Source organism: Trachurus japonicus, chromosome 6, assembly GCF_045865225.1.
Source record: "Trachurus japonicus isolate A0001 chromosome 6, Traja_1.0".
Taxonomy (NCBI): domain Eukaryota; kingdom Metazoa; phylum Chordata; class Actinopteri; order Carangiformes; family Carangidae; genus Trachurus; species Trachurus japonicus.
Window position 1 is genome coordinate 33,665,409 of NC_140912.1, and position 21,229 is coordinate 33,686,637.

Genomic DNA, 21,229 nt, shown 5'->3' on the forward strand with positions numbered 1-21,229 from the left:
CAGTTTAATGCAGTGTTTTGATTAGATTGGTCGATTAGAGATGTCACACTGGTGATTAAATACATGTGAGGTTGTGAAGACTGAGTTTTAATGAGCTGTAGGATTATTAACATCAAGCTAAAGATAATAACTAACTACTGTTTTAAACTTTCTGCAGCCAATACAGGGATGAGCGACCTTGTAAAAATGGTTCGATGAGTGAATTAGTGTAAAATCTGGTTCATTCATCAGCTACATCAGTTGTTTCCTGCTCATGCTGCGACTCCCTGTTGACCACAGTTTACTTGTCGCTCTCTCAGCACTTCAAACATTGACACATCGTCTCTGTGAGTGTTTCTGTGAGTGTTTGTGTGGCGGAGGAGCAGACGCACCGTCCAGGGAGATCTGCAGCACCTCAGCAGGAACTCTGAGCTCGGCGGCGAGGTGACGCTTCAGATCCTGGATGCTCAGACCGATGGCGAACGCCACCGTCATCACGTGACCGCCCGGCGCCAGCACCACCTTCACTGCAGACACAGTCACAGTCCGTGTTAGATATATATATATATATATGACTATCATGACAAATAAAAAATGTACAAAAGAAATGCGGAGTCACAAAATTAGAAATTGATTGCAATATATAAGTTGCGTGTTAGGCTTGTTTGTAGTTGAAAATACATTCAATAAAGCACAATGAAGTGTCGCAGGAGCATTTTATTGAGCATTTGCAGTAGCTAGGGCTCTACGATAACATTTTTACCAATGAGCACGCCTAAAGTAAACTATTTGGGGGCACAAAAAGAAATTGGGGAGCGAAATTAAAAATGTTTATGGAACATATTATTTATTTAATTGACTGGCAACCAACAGGCAGATGGCTTTAAGCCTTGAATAATGTTAAGGGTCAAACGTGACCCATTTTTACATTGGAGAATAGTAAAAACACCAACACTTCACCTTTGGCCTGAAATGTGATGACTTCTAATGTGACCCAGAATAGACAAACATGGAAATATTTCAACTACTGTTATTGTTGAGGCCAGAGAATTGTGGGATTTGTAGTTTTTGACCAATCGCAGGTTGTGATCTTTCTTTTTTGTGATTTTCCCGGTTCACACATGTATTTTTTTTTTTTAGGGGCAAATGTGAGTGAAATGCTCGCCCATGGTGGGCATAAGAACATTTAATTAAGACCTGTCTAAAATTATTTAAGACTTTAACACAATAATTCAACAAATTTAAGACATTTTAAGGCCTAAAATTTAGATTTTTCGCGGATACCCTGTTATTTCATATAAAAGTTTAAGTGCATACATATTTTATGATGCTGTGTATTTCAGGTGTAGGTTACAGTAATATACACACACCTCAGGAGGCCTGTCATTGATTGGTTAAAACAAGGTAATCAGTAGATGGGAATTAACGTCAGATTTAGTCACGGATCACCTTCAAACTCTCCTTGTCATGATATTTGAATTAATCATACATCAACACCAGCATCTATACTTCATTTAAAGATGATTTTACAATAGAAATAATTTAAATTCAGCCCAGTTTTTTTCATTTCAACTCAGATCATTAACAATAATAAGACAATGAGAGAGTTCCTCCACACATATCTCCACGCTGTTCATCCACTTGTCAGAGCTACAGTGAGATATCGATCGTCATGGTGAATGAGTCCTGTGTGAGGTTACCTAGAAACAGCACAAACACATGTGAGCCACTTGGCTGCCTACGCTTCATCTGCAAATAAATTAATTATTCACCAGGTCCAGATCACTTCAAGTGAAATGACACAGGGAAGTGGTTGAGGAGGAAGAGGAGGAGGAGGAAGAAATAGTTGAGACGCCTTCACTGGGCGTGGGAACATCAAAGTCAAACATATGAAGAATGAATAACGTGGTTTGAAGCAGCACAGGACGTTTCTGTCTGAGTGAATTATCTGAATGTTCAACTAAAGCTTGTTTAGGTGACGTTTTACTGTAACGTCAAGGACACTTCACATTTACCTGTAATCAGTATTTGTCTTTATATTTATGTATCTGTAATGAATGGATATAATGTAAATAAGTACTAATATATAGAAAATCAATCAACTTTTAATTGGAAGATGATTGGATGTTGTCAGGCAGCATCAGGTCTGATGTGATGATGAATGTTTATAACAACAGAGACAGAAACGTGCTGCTGTATCAGTAACATCTTCCTTTGTTCTCCTTCTCTTTCTTCTTTTCCTCACATAGTATAATATTTCTGTTATTAGGCTTCATGATACTTGTTACCTTGACAGCAGCAGCTATTTATGGAGCCCATATGAAATCAGTAAGACGTTACAAATGCATTATGGCATGTGTTTAATTTAAAACTGTTCACATTTACAGGTTAAACTAAACATGAGTTTCTGTGTTTTGATGAGCTATTTCACACTCATGATATCCAAAAGAGTTTAAGGTCTATTTTTTGTTTTTATTATAGGAGCACCTACATTACAGTAATATGACTCACCTGTAGCTGTTGAGTTTCCAACATTGTCATGCAGCTGTTTTGTGTCGTCGGGCAGATCAGCCTGAGTTTCAGCTTCCTCCACTGTCGTCAGCACATCTGGACAGGATCACATCAGGAGGATCACATGGGACAAATATGGATTTCAATAAGAAACAACACCTGACAATCAGTAGATGTACAACAATACCATATCAGTTGAATAATGCTCAAATCCATAACTCATTTTTGATCCACTGTCTGAATAATAATGTAAATACGTACATATAAAATATGAGTCTCTTTAAAATCTAAAGTTCAAAAAAGAAAAAAATTCAGGATAGATAGATAGATAGATAGATAGATAGATAGATAGATAGATAGATAGATAGATAGATAGATAGATAGAGGTCAAAGGTGACTCACCAGGGGTCGACCTGTGAGCCGGACCCTCCTCTCCCTCGTCCTCTGCACCTGCTTCTCCCTCCTCCTCCTCCTCCTCCTCCTCTTCCTCCATCACCCCCTGCTCTTCCTCCTCTCTCTCCTCCTCCTCCTCTCTCTCCTCTTCCTCCTCTTCTCTCTGCTCCGCCATGACAGTTTCTGAACGGACCGGCTAATGCTAACTCGTTAGCTTCGACCCACCGGGAGGCTCTTTAAACCGACCGGAGCGCGAGGTCACGGTGAACGGCGGTGACACGGTGAAGAACTGATCCACGGTCAGTCGTTTAAACTTCTCCTTTAATCCCGTCCGTGTGTTTATTAAACTTATTTACTGAATATATTGCAGAGCTAACTGAGGGGCAGCTAACACTGTGCTCCGTATGTTACCTCGGTTTCCAGGCAACGGCCATGACAACGGCAGAGTTTACACGTCGCTAGGGCAACCACAAACGTCTCCCTCACAGTCACCGCGTTACAGGAGTTTAAAATGAACAATAATTTAAACAAAACTGTACAATATTTAAAATGTTCAATCAGAACCTGAACCATTATTGGTTTTGATACAAGGAAAACTCTCTGAAACTGATGTTTTTGGGCAAAGTATGTTAAATATAAATGGATATTATCCTTCTTTATTTTCCCTTGCAAATTCAAGGCGTCTCCGTGGATTCAGCTCCATGTCAACCCCACTAGGCCCACTACAACATCAATGAAGTTATACAGCAGACAGTTAAAAGTTATTTGTGGGTACGTCTCAAAATAGCTCCGTCCTTGTTTGAGGAGAGTTTTGAAATGCTGTTTGGTTGTTTTACGGTCTAGGGGTCATTCTCCATGAAATATAAAGCTCCTTTTAAAAACACAGTTTACAAAGTGATTGACAAAGAAAACAAAGACGTGAAAGTCAAAAACAAGGATAAGAAACACACTCACACACTTCTCTGATGTGTATATTCAGCTTTGATGAAAAAGACTTTGTCTTCTCAAAGTAGTAAAAAAAAGTAAAATTATATGGAAGTGCAATTTTTCAATTTTCTATGTTTTCTAAGTTTACCTTGACTGTCGGCAGGAGGAATGTAGCCTAATACAGTAGACTACAGTAGGTTGTATGGTATTCCTGTAGGCCTCATGGTCGCTATGAAAGTAGACAAAGTCGAATGATCCTGAACATCTTCCAGAACAGTGTGTTTAAGGTTAATAACACTTAATTTTGGAGGCACAGTATTTTATGTTCTAGAGCATGGTTGAAGATGTTCTTTCCATAAGTTAAACAAAGACTTTTTTTTTAAGTTAGAAGATGAAAACTTTAAAAGTTGTGTCATGGGTGAAGCGGTCTTATTTTAGTTGTGTGACACCCTCCCTGTGTGGACATTGACCCTATAGAAGCTTTACATTGAGCTGTACGCTGACTATTTCAGTCTGGGAGCCCGAGGAGCCGACACGGCGGCGACGGCCCCCGTAAAGCTCCACTAATCTGCTGCTGGACATCTGCTGGATCCTCAGGGATCACAGCACCGGCAGCAGGAGCAGAGAGGACCGGGCCCCCGGGTCAAACCTGTCGTACACAGGTTTTCATTTAGCGGAGGCCCTCCTGTCATGTTAGCGCTTTTTCAGGATCACAGTCAGACACTTCTGTACACAGTGGGAGCTGACTGGTTAACACATCCATGCTCTTCGGTCCTGGTTTTACCTGGGGAGATGGTCCACGTGGGTTGATGTGCCCATCAGTGGAAGTATTTGTTTGATGATCAGCTGCTGATGACTGAGCCAGAACAGGAGCAAACAAAACAATAAATGAATAAAAAACTTGCTAATGAGCTTTTTAATGTGCTGTGAGAGAGGTCATCCAGGGTTTACAGTCTTATTCTGTGTTAGATTGAGTTTCCAACGTGGACTAAGAGTTCTGGAGATGTTTGAGTTTGAGTCAGAACAGCTTATACCATAAAGAAGCTGTCAATCAAACAGTGAACAGTGATTCACAGTTTAAATCCACACTGACTGCTGCTGTGCTGCCTGAGGACAGTGAGGAGTTTTGAAATAGTGAACTCAGAACTAAGAAATACATCTAACCAACCAACTGATGGATCATCCAACAAACAGACCAACAAAGCAACTAATCATTCAGCTAAATAACTACACAACCAACTAACAAACAAACCAAACTACCTAGCAACCATTCATTCATTCATTTTCTATAGCCTACCGTTTATCCTTATCCATTAAAAAAAACCTACATACCAATCAATCAACCAACTGATCATCTAGCCAACTAACCAACTAACCATTCAGCTACATAACCAAATAACCAACCGCCAAACAAACAAACCAAACTACCTACCAACTAACCAATCTACATACCCATCAATCAGCTAACCAACTGATCATCCAGTCAAATGAAGGACCAGAAACTTGCAACCGAGTGACCAACTGACTGACCAACCAACCAACCAACCAACCAATCAATAATTCAATCAACCAATAATTCAACCAACCAACCAACCAATAATTCAATCAACCAACCAACCAATAATTCAGCCAGCCAACCAACCAACCAACCAACCAACCAACCAACCAACCAACCAACCAACCAGCCAACCAACCAACCAACCAATAATTCAACCAACCAACCAACCAACCAACCAATAATTCAATCAACCAACCAACTGGACATCTAGCAAACCAACCAACCAATCACACTACAGTAATGCTGCTATGTTAATAAGTCTGTTTCTAGATAATTCAGCACATGGGACTGACAGATGAAAACTGACTGATGTTTTACTGTGAAACAGACACTCTTCCTACCTTTTTTTTTTTTTTTCATTTTTGTTAAACATATAATTAAAACTGTGTGTGGCTGCATCAACTCCTGCATCAGAGCCGCTGTATTCATTTGAAGACGTGTCTCTCCAATTTCTTGGATTTTTACATCAGAATATCAGACTTCAAAAACAATTCTTTAAAGCGTCAGACAAAGTCTCACATTCAGACTCTTTTCAATCTCTGGAGAATTTCTATGAGCCTTGGTTGGAATAGGAAAGTGATTGTGCAGAAAACAATTCTACCAATGTGAGAATGTGATATCTCATGTTTTTTTTGTGTGTTGTTATCTATTCCTTTTAAATGTCCAACACTTTTGTTTTTAGCTGCTTTTTAAGGTACCGACACTGGTCTGTTTACTCCAGATATTAAAAGGTGTTATGCACATTATAAAAAGGTTAATTAAAATATTATTGAGCATTGAAAAAAAAACTATTTTCCTGGTGAATCAAAACTGAGATAATAAAACCATTTTAAAACTATGTGAACCAGGTGGAGATGAAAGTCATTAAAAGTCACTATGCCAAACAGCAGAAAATGTGACCGCAGCATTAAAAAACATCACAACAGGAAACAATTACAAAACTGTTTCCTCGTAAAAGAAGATTTAAAGCCTGGCACAGACCGGTGCCGTCACCTGGTTGCCCAGTTTTCCTGCAGCAAACGTTTTATGAGACCATCAGCTCATATTTCTTGGATAAAGCAGCAGCGGTGGAGGAAAAAATAGACCCCATTGATTTCTGCCTTGCACGAAACAATGGTCGACGTGACCCCCGTTGGCTGCATGAGTCCACGGTCCAAAGCCACAGATACTTATGGGATCTTGAATGCGAGATTCCCGCCAAACACGCCAAAGACCTGGCTTAGCTCACACAATAGCACACGTAACCGGTCTATATTTAAGAGCAGCAGGCCAGGTGTCGCCCTACACGCCCCCCTCAGCCGGCCGGACCGCCAGGCATCTGAAAGTAGGGCACCACCTAAATATAAAAACTCTGAGAGCTGTTAGCAAAGGTTGAACCCATCAGCGAGGACTGCTCACATACCTCACAGGTGAGAAGTTCTGGCTTTATCTGCAAAGACAATCAGGTATTTGATTTATTAGACTTAAGATCTTGACTGGAGCTGGAGGCAGAAACTGGATTTTTGTGGCTGCTGATGTGAATTTGTGTGTTGAGGATTTGTGCATTTTTTTTGTCTTTGTCTGGAAGGTGGGTGGACACAATAACATGAACACAACAACAGAGTCTGCAGTCCAATGCTTGTTTTGTTTCTCATCCACCATCCTCACTGTTTGCATGTTTTAGTTTTGCACTGGCATGTGATTTACAGCATGTTTTAGTGAATCAAATGTTCAATTTATTATCAACCTGTGGAATAATTTAGTTTCCTGCAAAGTTTCAACCCAAGAAAAAGTTTATGTATTATTTATTAGTAACTGCAAACTAGGAGAAATTTAAAATTTCACATTATTTGGATGCTCAGATGATTCACTGTGCTGCTACTGTATAGTCTCTGGGCTGCAGAGAGCTTTAGTCATTTGTTTCTGTTGGCATCTCAGCTCAATGCAGAGTTGCTGAATGCTGGAAAATAGTTATCTTTGAATATTTTAGGTGTGAAATTTGAATCGACTAACGCTGTTTTTTATTTAGATCTAGTGAATTCTCTGACGAGTAACCGACAGCACAATATTGTCAATCAATATACAGATTAATGTGGTGTTAATGTGATATGCAGAGAGACAGTATGGTGCAGTTTGCTTGTTTACTTGTCCTCATGTATAATTTTAGAAAACACCATAAAAAGATAATGGAAAGTTTTACAGCTACAGAGTGAGATGATTTTCCAGACTGATTGGGATCGAAGTGGGCTTGAATGTCTGCAGCTGTTTGCCAACATGTTTGCTAGTTATGTTAATGTTACGATCTCTGTTGCCCCCAAGTGGCCAAAGCTAATGTAACTTTCGGTGTCGATGATAAATGTGCTTGAAATTGCATGACCGCTGGTTTGGATTTTAAAATTCAAAAAGAAGTTTTATAATTGTGTTTCCAACTAACTGGAATCGTGTGTCTAATCGTGTGTCTCGTTGCTGCAGAGTGATGAACACTTATGATGAATACGGTGAAGAGGAGCTGAATGACTACATCATCCAGCTGGGCATCCACGACTCCTGCCAGGATGCCTTTCTAAAATCTGCAGCCAGGTATTTGAGTCACATCCAAACTCAACATCATCCTCACGCAAGGAAAAATAGAAAAGAAAAAAAGGAGTTGACCCTCTCCTCCTGTGTTTGCTCTGCTCCTGGCCTTTTTAGTTTAGCAGCTGTGACGGATGAAAACCTGAGAGTCCTGGCTGCCATCGAGCAAGGTAGGTACAGAAGGCCAGACAGAAAAATACCTTCCCCATCCCCACAGAGACCGTCTCTAGCTTTTCGGTCTGTTGGCCACTACTTTACTTGAGTATTAGATTTCTTTGGTACTTATTACTCTTACTTGAATACATTTCCAAGACAAATATTTTTACTTTTACTCAAGTTCATTTCTAGGAAGGCTGAAAAGTACTCGTTACTTTCAGGTCTGCTCTTTTTTTTTTCTAAAATCCTATTGGACACAAGCTGTGTTTGTCAGAGAAGGAAACCCTAACCCCTAAAAGCAGCACATCAGTGCAGCTGCTTTCAAAGATTTAAAGCAGAAGTAAGCGATATTTTTGAAACCGTAAATTACAGCTTCAAGTCACGACTTACGACTTTGTAGCGTTTCAGGCAACCCACTCGTGTTTCTCCGACCTGTTTTACCTGTGAAAGTCACTATAACGGCCACTCGTAACTTCCGACCCGTGAACTCGTACCAGATCGAACTGGTACGACTTCACAGGTCGGAAAAACAGGAGTTACAGGTTGCCTTGAACGCACCATAATGTCTTGACAGCCGATGGAGTTAGCAGCCCCCGCCCTCGTCATGGATCTATTGGTCCTCGTCCCTACGTCACCGCATTCACGCGCATCCCTTGGCTGCACACACAGCCCTTCATGCCGTTCTCTCTCCTCATTGGATAAAACTTTTAGGATACAAGAAAAGTTTTCTCCTGGGCTCAGAGCAGAGCAGAGTGACTGACAGACCCGTGTTTCAGACCAAACACTCTATGTAAGTGATTGCTGTCGGAAGATACAACTATTTAAGACTTATATTAACACAAATATATCGCTTACTTCTGCTTTAATTCTCAGAAACAAGAGTTAAAAGCTCCTTAAATTCATTTAGAAAAAAATATAGTAATTCATTGATGTGAAAAATAAGAAATGCACTCTTGCTCTTATTTTTACTTAAAGTAAATTTAAAAGCATGTACTTTTGGATACTTAAGTACCTTTAAAAGCAAGTACTTTTTTTACTCTTACTGGAGTAACATGTCGACTGAGCTACTTTTACTTGTAACGGAGTAAATTTTGACCAGTAGTATTTGTACTCTTACTCAAGTAGCTACTGGGGTCGAGTACTACTACTCTGTCCATCTCTGCTGTTGGCTCATCTCCGAGGCCAGCGGGCGGCCAAAGTCACACGGTCAGCAGCTGTAGGCCAGGACTGCCAAGCATCTGTGGCACGACGACCGGCCCAGGGAGATAAATAAACACTGAGCCGGGGGAGGGAAGAAGGGAGGAAGGGAGGAAGAGCTGCAGACTGGTGGTGGCAGACAGAGGAAAAAGCAACAAGTCTGTGACCCCTGATGCCGTCTTTCCTGTGTCTTTCTTGTCTTTCTCCCTGGACCGTTGTCTTGTTTCCATGGTAACCAGGTGAGGTGCCGCTGCTCAAGGAGATGCTGAGTCACACCTTCGCCTTCAGGGAGTCGGACAGCCACGGCTGGCTGCCCCTCCACCGAGCCGCATCCCAGCCGGTCCTGGAGGTTCTGGAGACCGTCCTGAGATGTGAGTACCTACACGACGTAGAGGTTTTATTCACGTCTTAACAAACACCTCCACCTGTCAAACAATCAAATCAATGTCAAATAAAATATAATATTGAACCTTTGCATTGTCTTCCTGTTGAGCATTCAACATTTGTCTTCCCTGGTCAAAACTGATGTGATCTGTTAAAGCATGAAGTATAAAATTAACATCTTTTAAAGGGACAACGAGGAGTTTCTATTTGGTTATAAAAAAGTCTCATATTAATGTGGATGAATCTACGTTACCACATGTTAATGGGGCCATTTTAGATAAATATATCGTTTTGTCTCTATGGTTATTTTGTTATTATTAGTGGTGGTGGAAATGCTGGTCGAGCCGACCAGCGTTTCTTTACTTTCGGTTTCGTGGCGAGTCATGAGAATAACGCCGCCGAATCTCCGTTTATGGTGGGAACTACGACGGTATGTGATCGTCTTCCAACCTCTGACTTTAATTCTTGATGAATGAAAACATGAGTCTGTCTTGCGCCGGTCAAAGAATTTCACGGTGCGGAGGCTCATAAATGTAGTGTGAAAACACTTTGCTTTTCCAAAACTCCTCGTTGTCCCTTTAACAACTTTTATACTGTATTTTATGGCCAATATAGCCCAATTACATGACCTTATACCTAGTTTTTTAGTCAGTTTAGTCAGGATACTGTTTTGAAGTCAGTACAAAAGTGTGTCCCATTGCATCACTGTTAAAACCAGGTCAACTTTGATCACAGTGATCAATGTTATACATTCGAATAAAACACAAAAAATTAAATGAAAATAGTGATTATTGTAGTAAGAAGGTTAACAGAATATTGTTAGTGCGCCTTTATAATCTTATGGATGCAAGCAAAAAATATTCTACGCTTACGGTTATTTTTGTATTTTTACTGTGACAACCATCAGGGCAAACAGCAGGGGGCAGCAGAACGAGTAGTTTGTTTGCAGGAAACAGCTGCTGGAGACACTGACACATAAACCAGACAGTAAATGTCCAATAAAACCTGAAGCTTGAAGCGTCAGCAGCACCCGATGAGGCTCTACCACACAGACCTTACAGGGATAGTTCACCCAAAATTCAAATTTCACTCATTATCTACTCACCCTCATGTCGACTAAGAGCTGTGAGAAGTTTCAGACTCCTCTGTGCCTTCTCTGAGTTACGGGGGGGGGGGGGCGGCGCAGCAGTATTTGTCCATATAATGGTTGTGAATGGATACCACTTTTCTTCGTCCAAAAAGACACACCAAAAAACATCCAAATACCTCCATGCTGCTCGTCTGTAATGTCCCTCTGGTATTGAAGCCCCGACATGAGAAATTGTTCCGAAAAAAATTAAATAAGTCTATATTTTAAGCTTGTTTGTAGCGGAAGCTCCCAGTGTCTCAGTTCACTGCTCTTCCTGTGTCAGTGCAAATCCGGCGGAACAATTTCTCATGTCGGGGCTTCAATACCAGAGGGACATTACAGACGAGCAGTATGGAGGTATTTGGATGTTTTTTGGTGTGTCTTTTTGGACGAAGAAAGTTGGTATCCATTGACAACCATTATAGGAACGGAGCACACAGCTCTTAGGTGACATGAGGGAGTGAAATTTGAATTTTGGGTGAACTATCCCTTTAAATATAACAATCAAATATCTGATTCAAAAGCAGCTTTGTGCCGTGTTGAAATATAAAAAGTCACCGTTAAATGCAGTTGAGTGGAGCCTGTTCTCATTCAGCCGCAGCAATCAAGTCCAATCAATAAAGAGGCCACTGTTCCTCCCTGTGGGGAGGGACGTGTCACCAATTCCGGGAACTTTCTCAAATGTTCATTCACACCCACTTCACTCTCTTGATTGGTGCATTTTTCAATCACGGCGTGAATTGCACAGCGGTTAGTAGTACATTAACTTTTCCTCTCATTCTGGGTACAATCATTTCAGTCACTTTTCAATGTGAATGCAGCTCAGCGAATTTCTCCCTGGAGAGACTTTATGAAAAGTTGTCACGTCACCCTCCACTCCATTACCGCCGCCTTCATAAACGCTTCTGATGGTAAATGGCATGCACTGTACTTATACACTCAGCTTTTCTACTCCTCACATTCACACGCTGGCGGCTGCAAAAGCCTCCACACTGAGGGTTCAGTGTCGTAGTCAAGGATACTTCAACATGTGGATGGATAGGCGGAGTGCTGGACTGAACCGCCAACCTCATAATTAGCGGACAGACAGACAGCGGCTCCACCTGCAGAGCTGCAGCCGATTGTTGACGTGATCCGACAACACGTAGACTAGAGGAGTCTCGGTCCTCTGACCTTAGACCAGAGCTTTGTCAGTCAGGTGCTAAGTGGCACAGCAACAAAGCGACAATGTTTGAAAATCCAACGTCCTCCTACTTTACCCAGCCGAGGTCAATAAATAAGTAAAGATGACAAGTAAAGATGAATCACAGCAGGTCGTGTCAGGGCTGTGGCATCATCAAAACATTGGCTGCCTGAAATAACATTAATCCACAGAGTACTTGCTGCCTGCCTGACAGCTGATGTCAACGCCTCTTCAGCTAGAATAACCTCTGATGTTGTTGTTTGGTTATTTCTCATGGAGGTCATCCAGCAGTTAGGTTAGCATAGTTGTCAACCTTCTATCAACTCCAGCAATGTGAGCCTAATAAACGTCGACGACGCCCTCTGTCTGTTTGTGTTAGTGGTGGCTCAAGGCCTCAGTCTGGAGGAGAGGACGACCGTGGGCGGAGAGACGCCGCTGACCCTGGCCGTTAAAGCCGGACTGGTGGAGAACGTGAAGAGCCTGCTGGAGCACGGAGCGACGCCCAACAACACCAACAGCAAGGACGAGTCGCCGCTGCTGCTGGGTAATTCTGCAGAGCAGGGAGTTGGCAAACAGATGGATGGATGAAACATGCAGAGAGATGGTTGTACTGCTACCGCACTGCAAAAACTCAAAGTCTTACCAAGAATATTTGTCTTATTTCTAGTCAAAATGTAATTTCTAGTCAAAACAAATCATCTAATTCTACTTAAAATAAGACTCATCACATTAAAAAGTAGCTTGTTTTTAGACACTTTTTACTTATTTAAAGCAGATTTTCACTTGAAATAAGTAGAAGAATCTGACAGTGGATCAAGTTTTTCTTTCTTATTACAAGCACAAAAAACTTGCTTTCACTGGCAGATTTTTCTACTTATTTCAAGTGAAAATTTGTTTGAAACAAATGAAGATTATCTAAACACAAGTTCATTGTTAGGTGATGAATCTTATTTTAAGTGAAAAGAGTTTAGTTTTGACTAGAAATGTGACAAATATTCTTGGAAAGATTTTGAGTTTTTGCAGTGCGGTGTTGAGCTCAGAGTTGGACTTCAGCGGATTCATTAGGACTAAAGTTTACCTGGACTGTCAAACTTTCCAAAAGTCCCAAACTTAGGGACTTAGGGATTTAGGGAATAAGGGACAGTTCTTCAAAGAGTTGTCGTAATCAATAAGTCTTTTCATGTTCATGACGATATTAATCACAACCTCTTTGAAGTCATTGCTGTTTGAACCAAACTTTTGTTGTTGGTGTAGCTAGAGCCAGTGCACTATTTGTATTCGCATTCGGGTTTCGGATTCGGGAAGAAACCAGAAGTGGACGCACTGACTTCAGCCGAGCTAGTGCTACGCCGAGCTAGCCTGCTAACTTCCGCTTTAGCTCTCGGCTAGCTAGAACGGGAATAAAATAATTTAATCATGCGGCTCTTCTAGACTTTCCAAACATAATCGGACTGAATGGATCAAATTCTGGTGGTGGAACGAGTCGTTTCACGGGGGTTGTGACTCTCAAAAAAATTATCCACCGTTTTAGCCGCTTCTTTTCCCATTATCGTCTATGAGAAAAATGCTTAGTTGTTGAACGGTAACCCTGGAAGTATCGGTGAGCATTAGCGCCACCTACTGTGTTGGAGTGTGAACCAGAATCACCTGGCTATGTGCTGTTGCTGATCCAAATATTTCTCTTTCTTTTGAAATTCGGGATCAAAGCATTATTTGTGTACTTCCGAGTACGTATTTGGGTTCGGGTACACCCCTAGTTTGAACCAAACTCTCTCTCCTTACAGCGGTGAGGGCCAACTCTTTCGAGATGACGCGTGCTCTGGTGGCTTACGGCGCCTGGGTGGACCAGGTTTGCCAGAAGAGTTGGACGGCCATGCACGAGGCCGCCAAAGTCGGCAACATGGACATCGTGATGCTGCTGCTGAGGAATGGCGGCCGGGTGAACCAGAAGGACGTGACGGGGGTGACGCCGCTCGCTGTGGCTGCAGAGAACGGACACTGCAACATCGCTGAGATCTTGGTGAACTGTGGTCAGTCCAAAGGCGGTTTTGACTCACTAACTCTGCTTTTGGGGGGTTATCACAACAGCAGTGGTCTTTGGGCCAGATCTACTAAAGGTTTGCATGTATTAAAACGTGTGCAAACGTGATTGCACGCGCAAACACATGGTGAAGCTGATCTACTAACCGGGCGCACCGAGGATTGCGTCTCTCAAACAGGCAAAATAGCACGTGCGATCCATTTAGCGTGTTTGGCTTTGATGAATATGTAAATATGGGCGTTTCTGCCAGAGCGCGCAAAATACTGGGAGGAGTAGATGCAAATAGATTTATTTGGCGCGTGCAATGTGATTTACCAAACCAGGAAGAGATTGCGGTGGCTGTTTTTGTTATTTACCACGTCTGAAAACCATGTACTAACTGATACAACTTTGTGAAAACGCAATATTTTAGGGGGCGCAAACAAATTAGCGCCCGCTATCTGGGATCTTAGTAGATCAGGCCCTTAGTCAGGGCTCGACAGTGCGACAGTTTTGCTCGCATTTGCGAGTTGATAATAGCCCGTGCGAATAAAAAATTGCATTCAGTCGCATCAGTGCGACTCGGACAGAAACTGCATGCACCGCTTTGCATGCTGTTTAACGTGAGCAGTATCCCCCCGCCCCGCCCCCCCTGCCTGTTTGGTGATTTTGGCCGCCGCATTGATTAAAGCTTGTGTACATCGGGGCCGTTCAGATGTAACGTCTTTTCCGCACATTACTTTCAAGGTAGACGCGCGTCATGCACGCCAAGGCGACACCGTAGCAGCGCACATTCGGTGCGATGCGCTTTTTTTCCGTGCACGTTCGACCTGCTTCTTCCTCCGGTACACGGTCTCGGGCTGTGTCTCTCCTACTGTTTCACACGGAGCTCTGCCCCAGGTGAAGGAAGCCCTTCCGAGGCTACCGCGGAGCTATCAAAAAAAAAAACGCTTGTCGCGGTGAGAACAGCTGACATGTGGTCACAGTCTCACAGTGCAACATTCATATAAACTTCAACCTCAAAGCTCCCTGTCTGACCTGTCCCTGATCATCACACAGGGGCAACATGGAGCTGCTTGTGTGACAGGTTGTTGAGGAAACATGTTTGGTGTTTTTACTGTTCTCAAATGTAAAAATGGGTCATGTTGGACCCTCAGCATTATTTAAGGCTTAAACAGCCTGCTACAACATTTTTCATTGTGCTCCTAAAAAATCTTAGTGTAGAGCCCTGTATGTAATGTTCAGCTTTTTATACTGAGGGAAATATAGGTTCACTGCTCATCAATACCCCCACCCCTGGGCCACATGCACACACATACAGCATAAAACTAAAAACTAATATTGGTTGTAAATATTCTATTTTCTCACACATATTTGCCTTGTTTGTCTTTCCTGATTTTTGTTAAGGCAAAGAGCCAGTTAAAACATTAAAAATTAGTCTACAGGGTTAGGATTATAGGCTAAATCTACTTTATTTGTTTGAAAATGATATTTTCACCAAAACTACAAAATTTTTATTGTGCTACTAAAAAATGTTGTGTGCTACTAAATTTTTCAGCATGGTAGCACAGTGCTACTTGGAAAAAAGCTTAGCGTCAAGCCCTGCCCTTAGTGTTGAGTCGGGACTTGTTGGGATGCCGCTGCTGACCTGTATCCATTGTTTCCTGCTCAGGAAGCAGAGTGAACTCTCAGGCCTTGAACGGGGAAAGTGTGTTGCTGGATGCAGCCGGTTCAGGAAACACTGAGTGCATCCAGCTGCTGCTGAACAACGGAGCCAATCCCAACCTCGCCAGCATCTCCGGACACCTGCCCATTCACAAGGCAGCGTACGCCGGACACTATGAGTGAGTTCCTCCAGTTAAGACTAACATGGTAACAAGATAGGAGGAGTACTGGCAGTCATAAATCTTTGTATGACGTTAAAGGGACAACGAGGAGTTTTGGAAAAGCGAAGTGTTTTCACACTACATTTATGAGCCTCCGCACCGTGAAATTCTTTGACCGGCGCAAGACAGACTCATGTTTTCATTCATCAAGAATTAAAGTCAGAGGTTGGAAGACGATCACATACCGTCGTAGTTCCCACCATAAACGGAGATTCGGCGGCGTTATTCTCATGACTCGCCACGAAACCGAAAGTAAAGAAACGCTGGTCGGCTCGCCCAGCATCTCCGCCACCACTAATAATAACAAAATAACCATAGAGACAAAACGATATATTTATCGAAAATGGGCCCATTAACAAGTGGTAACGTAGATTCATCCACATTAATATGAGACTTTTTTATTGTCATGGAATTTTTCGTTCTGCCGACGGAGAAACTCCTCGTTGTCCCTTTAAAGGGTTAGAAAAAATCTTCGGTGGTACAAAACCGATGATAGCTACCTCAAGTTTGGACTGATTCCTGCAGAGGTCAGCACCATCAGGATGGTTTGCTACTGGTCAGAAGCAAAGTTCACCAAACCTAATAAAGCATTTAGATTTCATTCATCTCTCTGCTCGTATTTATTGATTCAGTGTGTGTTTTCTTTCTCCACAGTGCAGTGAAGATGCTGATACCTCTGACCGATAGGAAGGCCATCAAGGAGGCCGGCCAGAGCCCGGTGCACTCTGCAGCCGAGGGCGGTCAGTGCCGCTGCCTGCAGCTGTTGCTCGGCTGCGGCTTTGACGTCAACTCCCGCATGAAAACCAGAAACTCAGAAAACTACCGGGACATGAGGAGGAGCGCCCTGTACTTCGCCGTCTCCAACGGGGACGTGGACTGCACCAAAGTCCTGTTGGCGGCCGGAGCGAAGACGGACCAGGACCCGCTGTGCTGCTTCCTGGTGGCGGTCCGGTCCGGATGTTATGACATTGTGAAGCTGCTGCTGGCGGCCAAAGCGGACGTGAACTGTTACTTCACGGTGGTGAGCGACACGGTGTTTCCCACAGCGCTGCAGTACTGCCTGAAGGACGAGGTGATGATGAGGCTGCTGCTCAACAGCGGCTACCAGGTGGAGAGCTGCTTCCACTGTCACCACGACAGAGCATTAAACGCTTCGGACAACGTGGACGGAAAAATCCCAGTGAGAGTTTTTCTTGTTTTGTTTTTGCTAAATCAGGAGTTTGACATTTTAGGAAATGGGGGTGTTAGATGGAAAGATTAAAGCGATAGTTCACCCAAGATTGAAATTTCACTCATTATCTCCTCCCCCTCATGTGGACTAAGGGCTGGGAGAAGTTTCAGAGTCCTCCGTGGCTTCTCTGAGTTACAGGGGGTCTCGGCGTAGCAGTGCATGTCCATATAACGGTTGCAAATGGATACCAACTGTCTTCGTAACAAAAAGACACACCAAAAAACAGCTGCTTGTGTGTAATGTCCGTCTTGTATTGAAGCCCCAAAATGCGAAATTGTCCCGAAAAAAATTAAATAAGTCTATATTTCAAGCTTGTTTTGTAGCGGAAGCTTCTCAAAGCTCCTCTTCCCGGTTCGTCATATCTGGACGAACTGGGAAGAGAACAGACCCTGGTTCGTCCAAATATGACGAACCGGGAAGAGGAGCTTCGAGAAGCTTCCGCTATAAACAAGCTTGAAAAATAGAGTTATTTAATTTTTTTTGGGACAATTTCGCATTTCGGGGCTTCAATACAAGATGGACATTACATACGAGCAGCATGGAGGTATTTGGATGTTTTTTGGTGTGTCTTTTTGTTATGAAGACAGTTGGTATCCATTTGCAACCGTCATATGGACATGCACTGCTACGCCGAGACCCCCTGTAACTCAGAGAAGCCACGGAGGACTCTGAAACTTCTCCCAGCCCTTAATCCACATGAGGGGGAGGAGATAATGAGTGCAATTTGAATTTTGGGTGAACTATCCCTTTAACAACACTCTGGTAGTTTTGCTACACAGCTAGCAGGTGTTTACTTGGCCACTCTAGAAGAAATGTTACAAGTTCAGAATCAAACTTTATCACTTTACTCACCAGCAGCTCCGGAAAGTGAACTGCTCCTGTTTGGAGAGTTAGCATGCTAACAAGCTAGCCACAGTCTGGTCGGACTGTCCTGTCACTTTTTTCCAATACCGAGTCACTGTAGCATCAAGTCCAACACAACATAACCTCTTTGTCCAGTAAAAACAACAATGACTGAAGCTCCTGCCAAGACTAGTAAATAAAGCAACTAATGCTAACATTAGCTGTGTAGCAAAAGAAAAACATACTAGCTAGTTAGCCTAGCTTACTACAACGATATCAACGTTCTGGTCTGGAAATACTGTTAATTTACAGTTTGACCTACTCTGACTGAAATCTGAAGGATTATAACCACAGTGTCCAAAATAATTTAGGTTTTTAGTAATATTTTTTTCATCCTTTTAATTGTTTATTCTGTTAAAATGGCCCTCTCCTTGATGGGTGTTATAAAATCAGTTTAGATGAACCTCTCAGCAGAGAAAGCAACTGTATTGTTACTGACTCCATCAGTGAAACATCAGTTGACAGATGGAAAAAGCAAACATCAAATTATCTCAGATTCAGTCATTGTATTACTCACCTCATTTAGCAGCTGCAGGGTGGAAAATGTGTTTTTATCATAGATTAAAAAATACATTTCAGGCCAAAGGGAAGAAGAAATTTATTTACTTTAACTTTTCCAGTTGTTCCTTTCATATGCATAGGAAAACATACAAAACGTCCTCTGTCTTGTCTCAGTTCTGTGAGTTCATGAGTCTCTGCTGCCTCATGCATCTGTCCGGGGGCGTTGTCCGGACTCTGCTGGACTACGTCGACCACGTCCACATCTGCTCCAAACTCAGACTCATCCTGGAGAAACAGAGCGAGTGGCCGGAAATCTGTGAGATCCTCAGTGAGTTTGAATCTTTATTATTTATCACTCATATAAAAATCACACATCACAGATCTTTAAAGGGATAGTTCACCCAAAATTCAAATTTCCTTTAGGACTCATACTCACCCTCATGTGGACTAAGGGCTGGGAGAAGTTTCAGAGTCCTCCGTGGCTTCTCCGAGTTACAGGGGGTCTCGGCGTAGCAGTGCATGTCTATTTGACGGTTGCAAATGGATACCAACTGTCTTCGTAACAAAAAGACACACCAAAAAACATCCAAATACCTCCATGCTGCTCGTATGTAATGTCCCTCTTGTATTGAAGCCCCAAAATGTGAAATTGTCCCCCAAAAAATTAAATAAGTCTATATTTCAAGCTTGTTTGTAGCGGAAGCTCCTCTTCCCGGTTCGTCAAATTTGGACGAACTGGGAAGAGGACAGACCCTCGTTCGTCCAAATTTGACAAACCGGAAAGAGGAGCTTCCACTACAAACAAGCTTGAAATATAGACTTATTTAATTTTTTTGGGACAATTTTGCATTTCGGGGCTTCAATACAAGAGGGACATTACATATGAGCAGCATGGAGGTATTTGGATGTTTTTTGGTGTGTCTTTTTGTTACGAAGACAGTTGGTATCCATTTGCAACCGTCATATGGACATGCACCGCTACGCCGAGACCCCCTGTAACTCAGAGAAGCCACGGAGGACTCTGAAACTTCTCCCAGCCCTTAGTCCACATGAGGGGGAGTACATAATGAGTGAAATTTGAATTTTGGGTGAACTATCGTCAGTCTTCAGTGTTGTTCTGCAGCTCTAACCAACACACGGCGGCCAGTGGGAAGTCGTGATGTTCAAGTGTTGTTCTGTTATTCTCTTTCATCCTCTCGCTCGTGTAGGCCTACTATATGAATTAATAAAAGAAATAATAAAGATTTTTCTGAACCCTGATCTCCAGGCAGTCCTCGCTCCCTCAGGCACCTCTGCAGGCTGGAGATCCGCCGGCGTCTGACCCTGAAGAGACTCAACAACCCCGAAATCATGAACTCGCGCTTGTTCCCTCCCAGACTGAAGAACTTCATCCTGTACCGGGAGCTCGACCTCTACGGCCAGGACCCTGAACGCACCATGTGAAGAGAGTCCTGCTTGTTTTTAAAGGATGTACTTATCTTTTAAAATTGCTGTAATATCTATTTTTTCTTTAATATATCAGTCTAATAGTTAAATGTACTATTTATAATAAATTGTGATTCTGTGTTTTTACAGAAAATGTAAATATTAAATACACAAAGGTGCTTTTTTTTAAAAAACATTTCAATCCATGTACTGCAGGACTGTAAACATTGATCCAGACCTTAAACATTGAACATCTACAGTGTATTAAAGCCTGATATTAAGTATTCCTCTGAGCTCCAGTGTTTTTCAAAAAAACTATTTTAAAAACTGTGATTTATTCTGACTTTATTTCACACCCTTAGTCCTGCTGAAACAAATACTAACTTAACAGATGTGGATCAAATTGTCCTGTCCTGTCTGAAAAACTACAGCAACTAACTGTTGTGAAATTAAATAGTTTTAAAGAATTTTAAATATAAAATGTGAATTTCATTGAAAGGAACCAATGGGTGAGAAAAATGTTAAAGAAATCAAAAACTATTCAGAAACAAAAGAACCCTTTGTTGTTAGTTTTGGCCTTTGATAACACTTAATGATAATTAAACACTATTAATCAATAGTTAAACATGATTAATTACATAATTTATCATGTGTAAAGTATTCTTCCTACATTACAGTTATAAATGATGAATTAAGTATGTAATGTTTAAGTAATGCTTAAAAATGTGGCGCTATTATAAAAGAGTTACTGTCTTATTATTTTGCCGTTTTATGGGATGTATTGATGAATGTTGTTTTCTCAATGTGTGTGAATGTTTCATTTGACATGATTGACGTCTGTCGGTGCTGATTGTTATATTGATCATTTGATTAAAGCATTAAATCTGAATATTAAAGCTGGAGCTTCAGTCTGTTTCATGTGGAGACACGAGAAACGTCTCAGTTTGTTCATCAAGATGAAAACACGGAGGTCAAAGCTCAGAGCTGTGAATGTGTCACCAGTCCTTCTCTCTCGCTTATTTAATCATCAGTTCTTGTCGCCTGTCACCGCGGCGACCGGCGGTCTGTCTCTGCCTCTGTCTCTTGTGTTTTTTTTGTTCTGATGAATCATAACGACGTGATAAATATTCATGGGAGCGTCCGGCTGGTTACTGTTTGTCATTAAAGCTGTGGAGAGTGTGAGCAGAGCCACATTACTCTGCATTAGGAGCAGAGGCCTGCATGTTAAAGACACTGCAACAGGTGACACCTATAAATAGCCCTGTGGGGTGTGTGTAATGTGTGTGTAATGTG

At 42.1% G+C, this 21,229-nt stretch overlaps 2 protein-coding genes across 2 annotated transcripts in view; one reads left to right on the forward strand and one right to left on the reverse strand.

The window, feature by feature from the left end:
- The window catches only part of iqub (IQ motif and ubiquitin domain containing), a 28,291-nt gene extending 25,102 nt beyond the window's left edge, over positions 1 to 3,189 (reverse strand). The window contains exons 1-3 of the mRNA XM_085780253.1: positions 2,893 to 3,189; positions 2,491 to 2,586; positions 372 to 506 (exon numbers count right to left, since the gene is read on the reverse strand). Of these exons, the coding sequence (XP_085636379.1) occupies positions 372 to 506; positions 2,491 to 2,586; positions 2,893 to 3,058 (397 nt within the window). The 5' untranslated portion in view covers positions 3,059 to 3,189. The remainder of the gene's footprint in view (positions 1 to 371; positions 507 to 2,490; positions 2,587 to 2,892) is intronic.
- A 3,555-nt stretch (positions 3,190 to 6,744) lies between these two features.
- LOC146986523 (ankyrin repeat and SOCS box protein 15-like) lies at positions 6,745 to 20,256 on the forward strand. Its single transcript, XM_085780254.1, has 10 exons — positions 6,745 to 6,777; positions 7,820 to 7,927; positions 8,039 to 8,091; positions 9,514 to 9,645; positions 12,350 to 12,514; positions 13,755 to 14,000; positions 15,663 to 15,834; positions 16,531 to 17,056; positions 18,686 to 18,839; positions 19,779 to 20,256. Exons 2-10 carry the CDS (start codon positions 7,824 to 7,826, stop codon positions 19,952 to 19,954), a joined length of 1,728 nt encoding a protein of 575 aa, XP_085636380.1. The 5' UTR covers positions 6,745 to 6,777; positions 7,820 to 7,823; the 3' UTR covers positions 19,955 to 20,256.
- The last annotated feature ends 973 nt before the right edge of the window (positions 20,257 to 21,229 follow it).

Coding starts and splice junctions, on each gene's coding strand:
- LOC146986523 (XM_085780254.1), top strand. CDS start 7,824: ATGAACACTTATGATGAATACGGTGAAGAGGAGCTGAATGACTACATC. Junction 8,092..9,513: donor CCTGGCTGCCATCGAGCAAG/GTAGGTACAGAA, acceptor CATGGTAACCAG/GTGAGGTGCCGCTGCTCAAG. Junction 17,057..18,685: donor ACGTGGACGGAAAAATCCCA/GTGAGAGTTTTT, acceptor GTCTTGTCTCAG/TTCTGTGAGTTCATGAGTCT.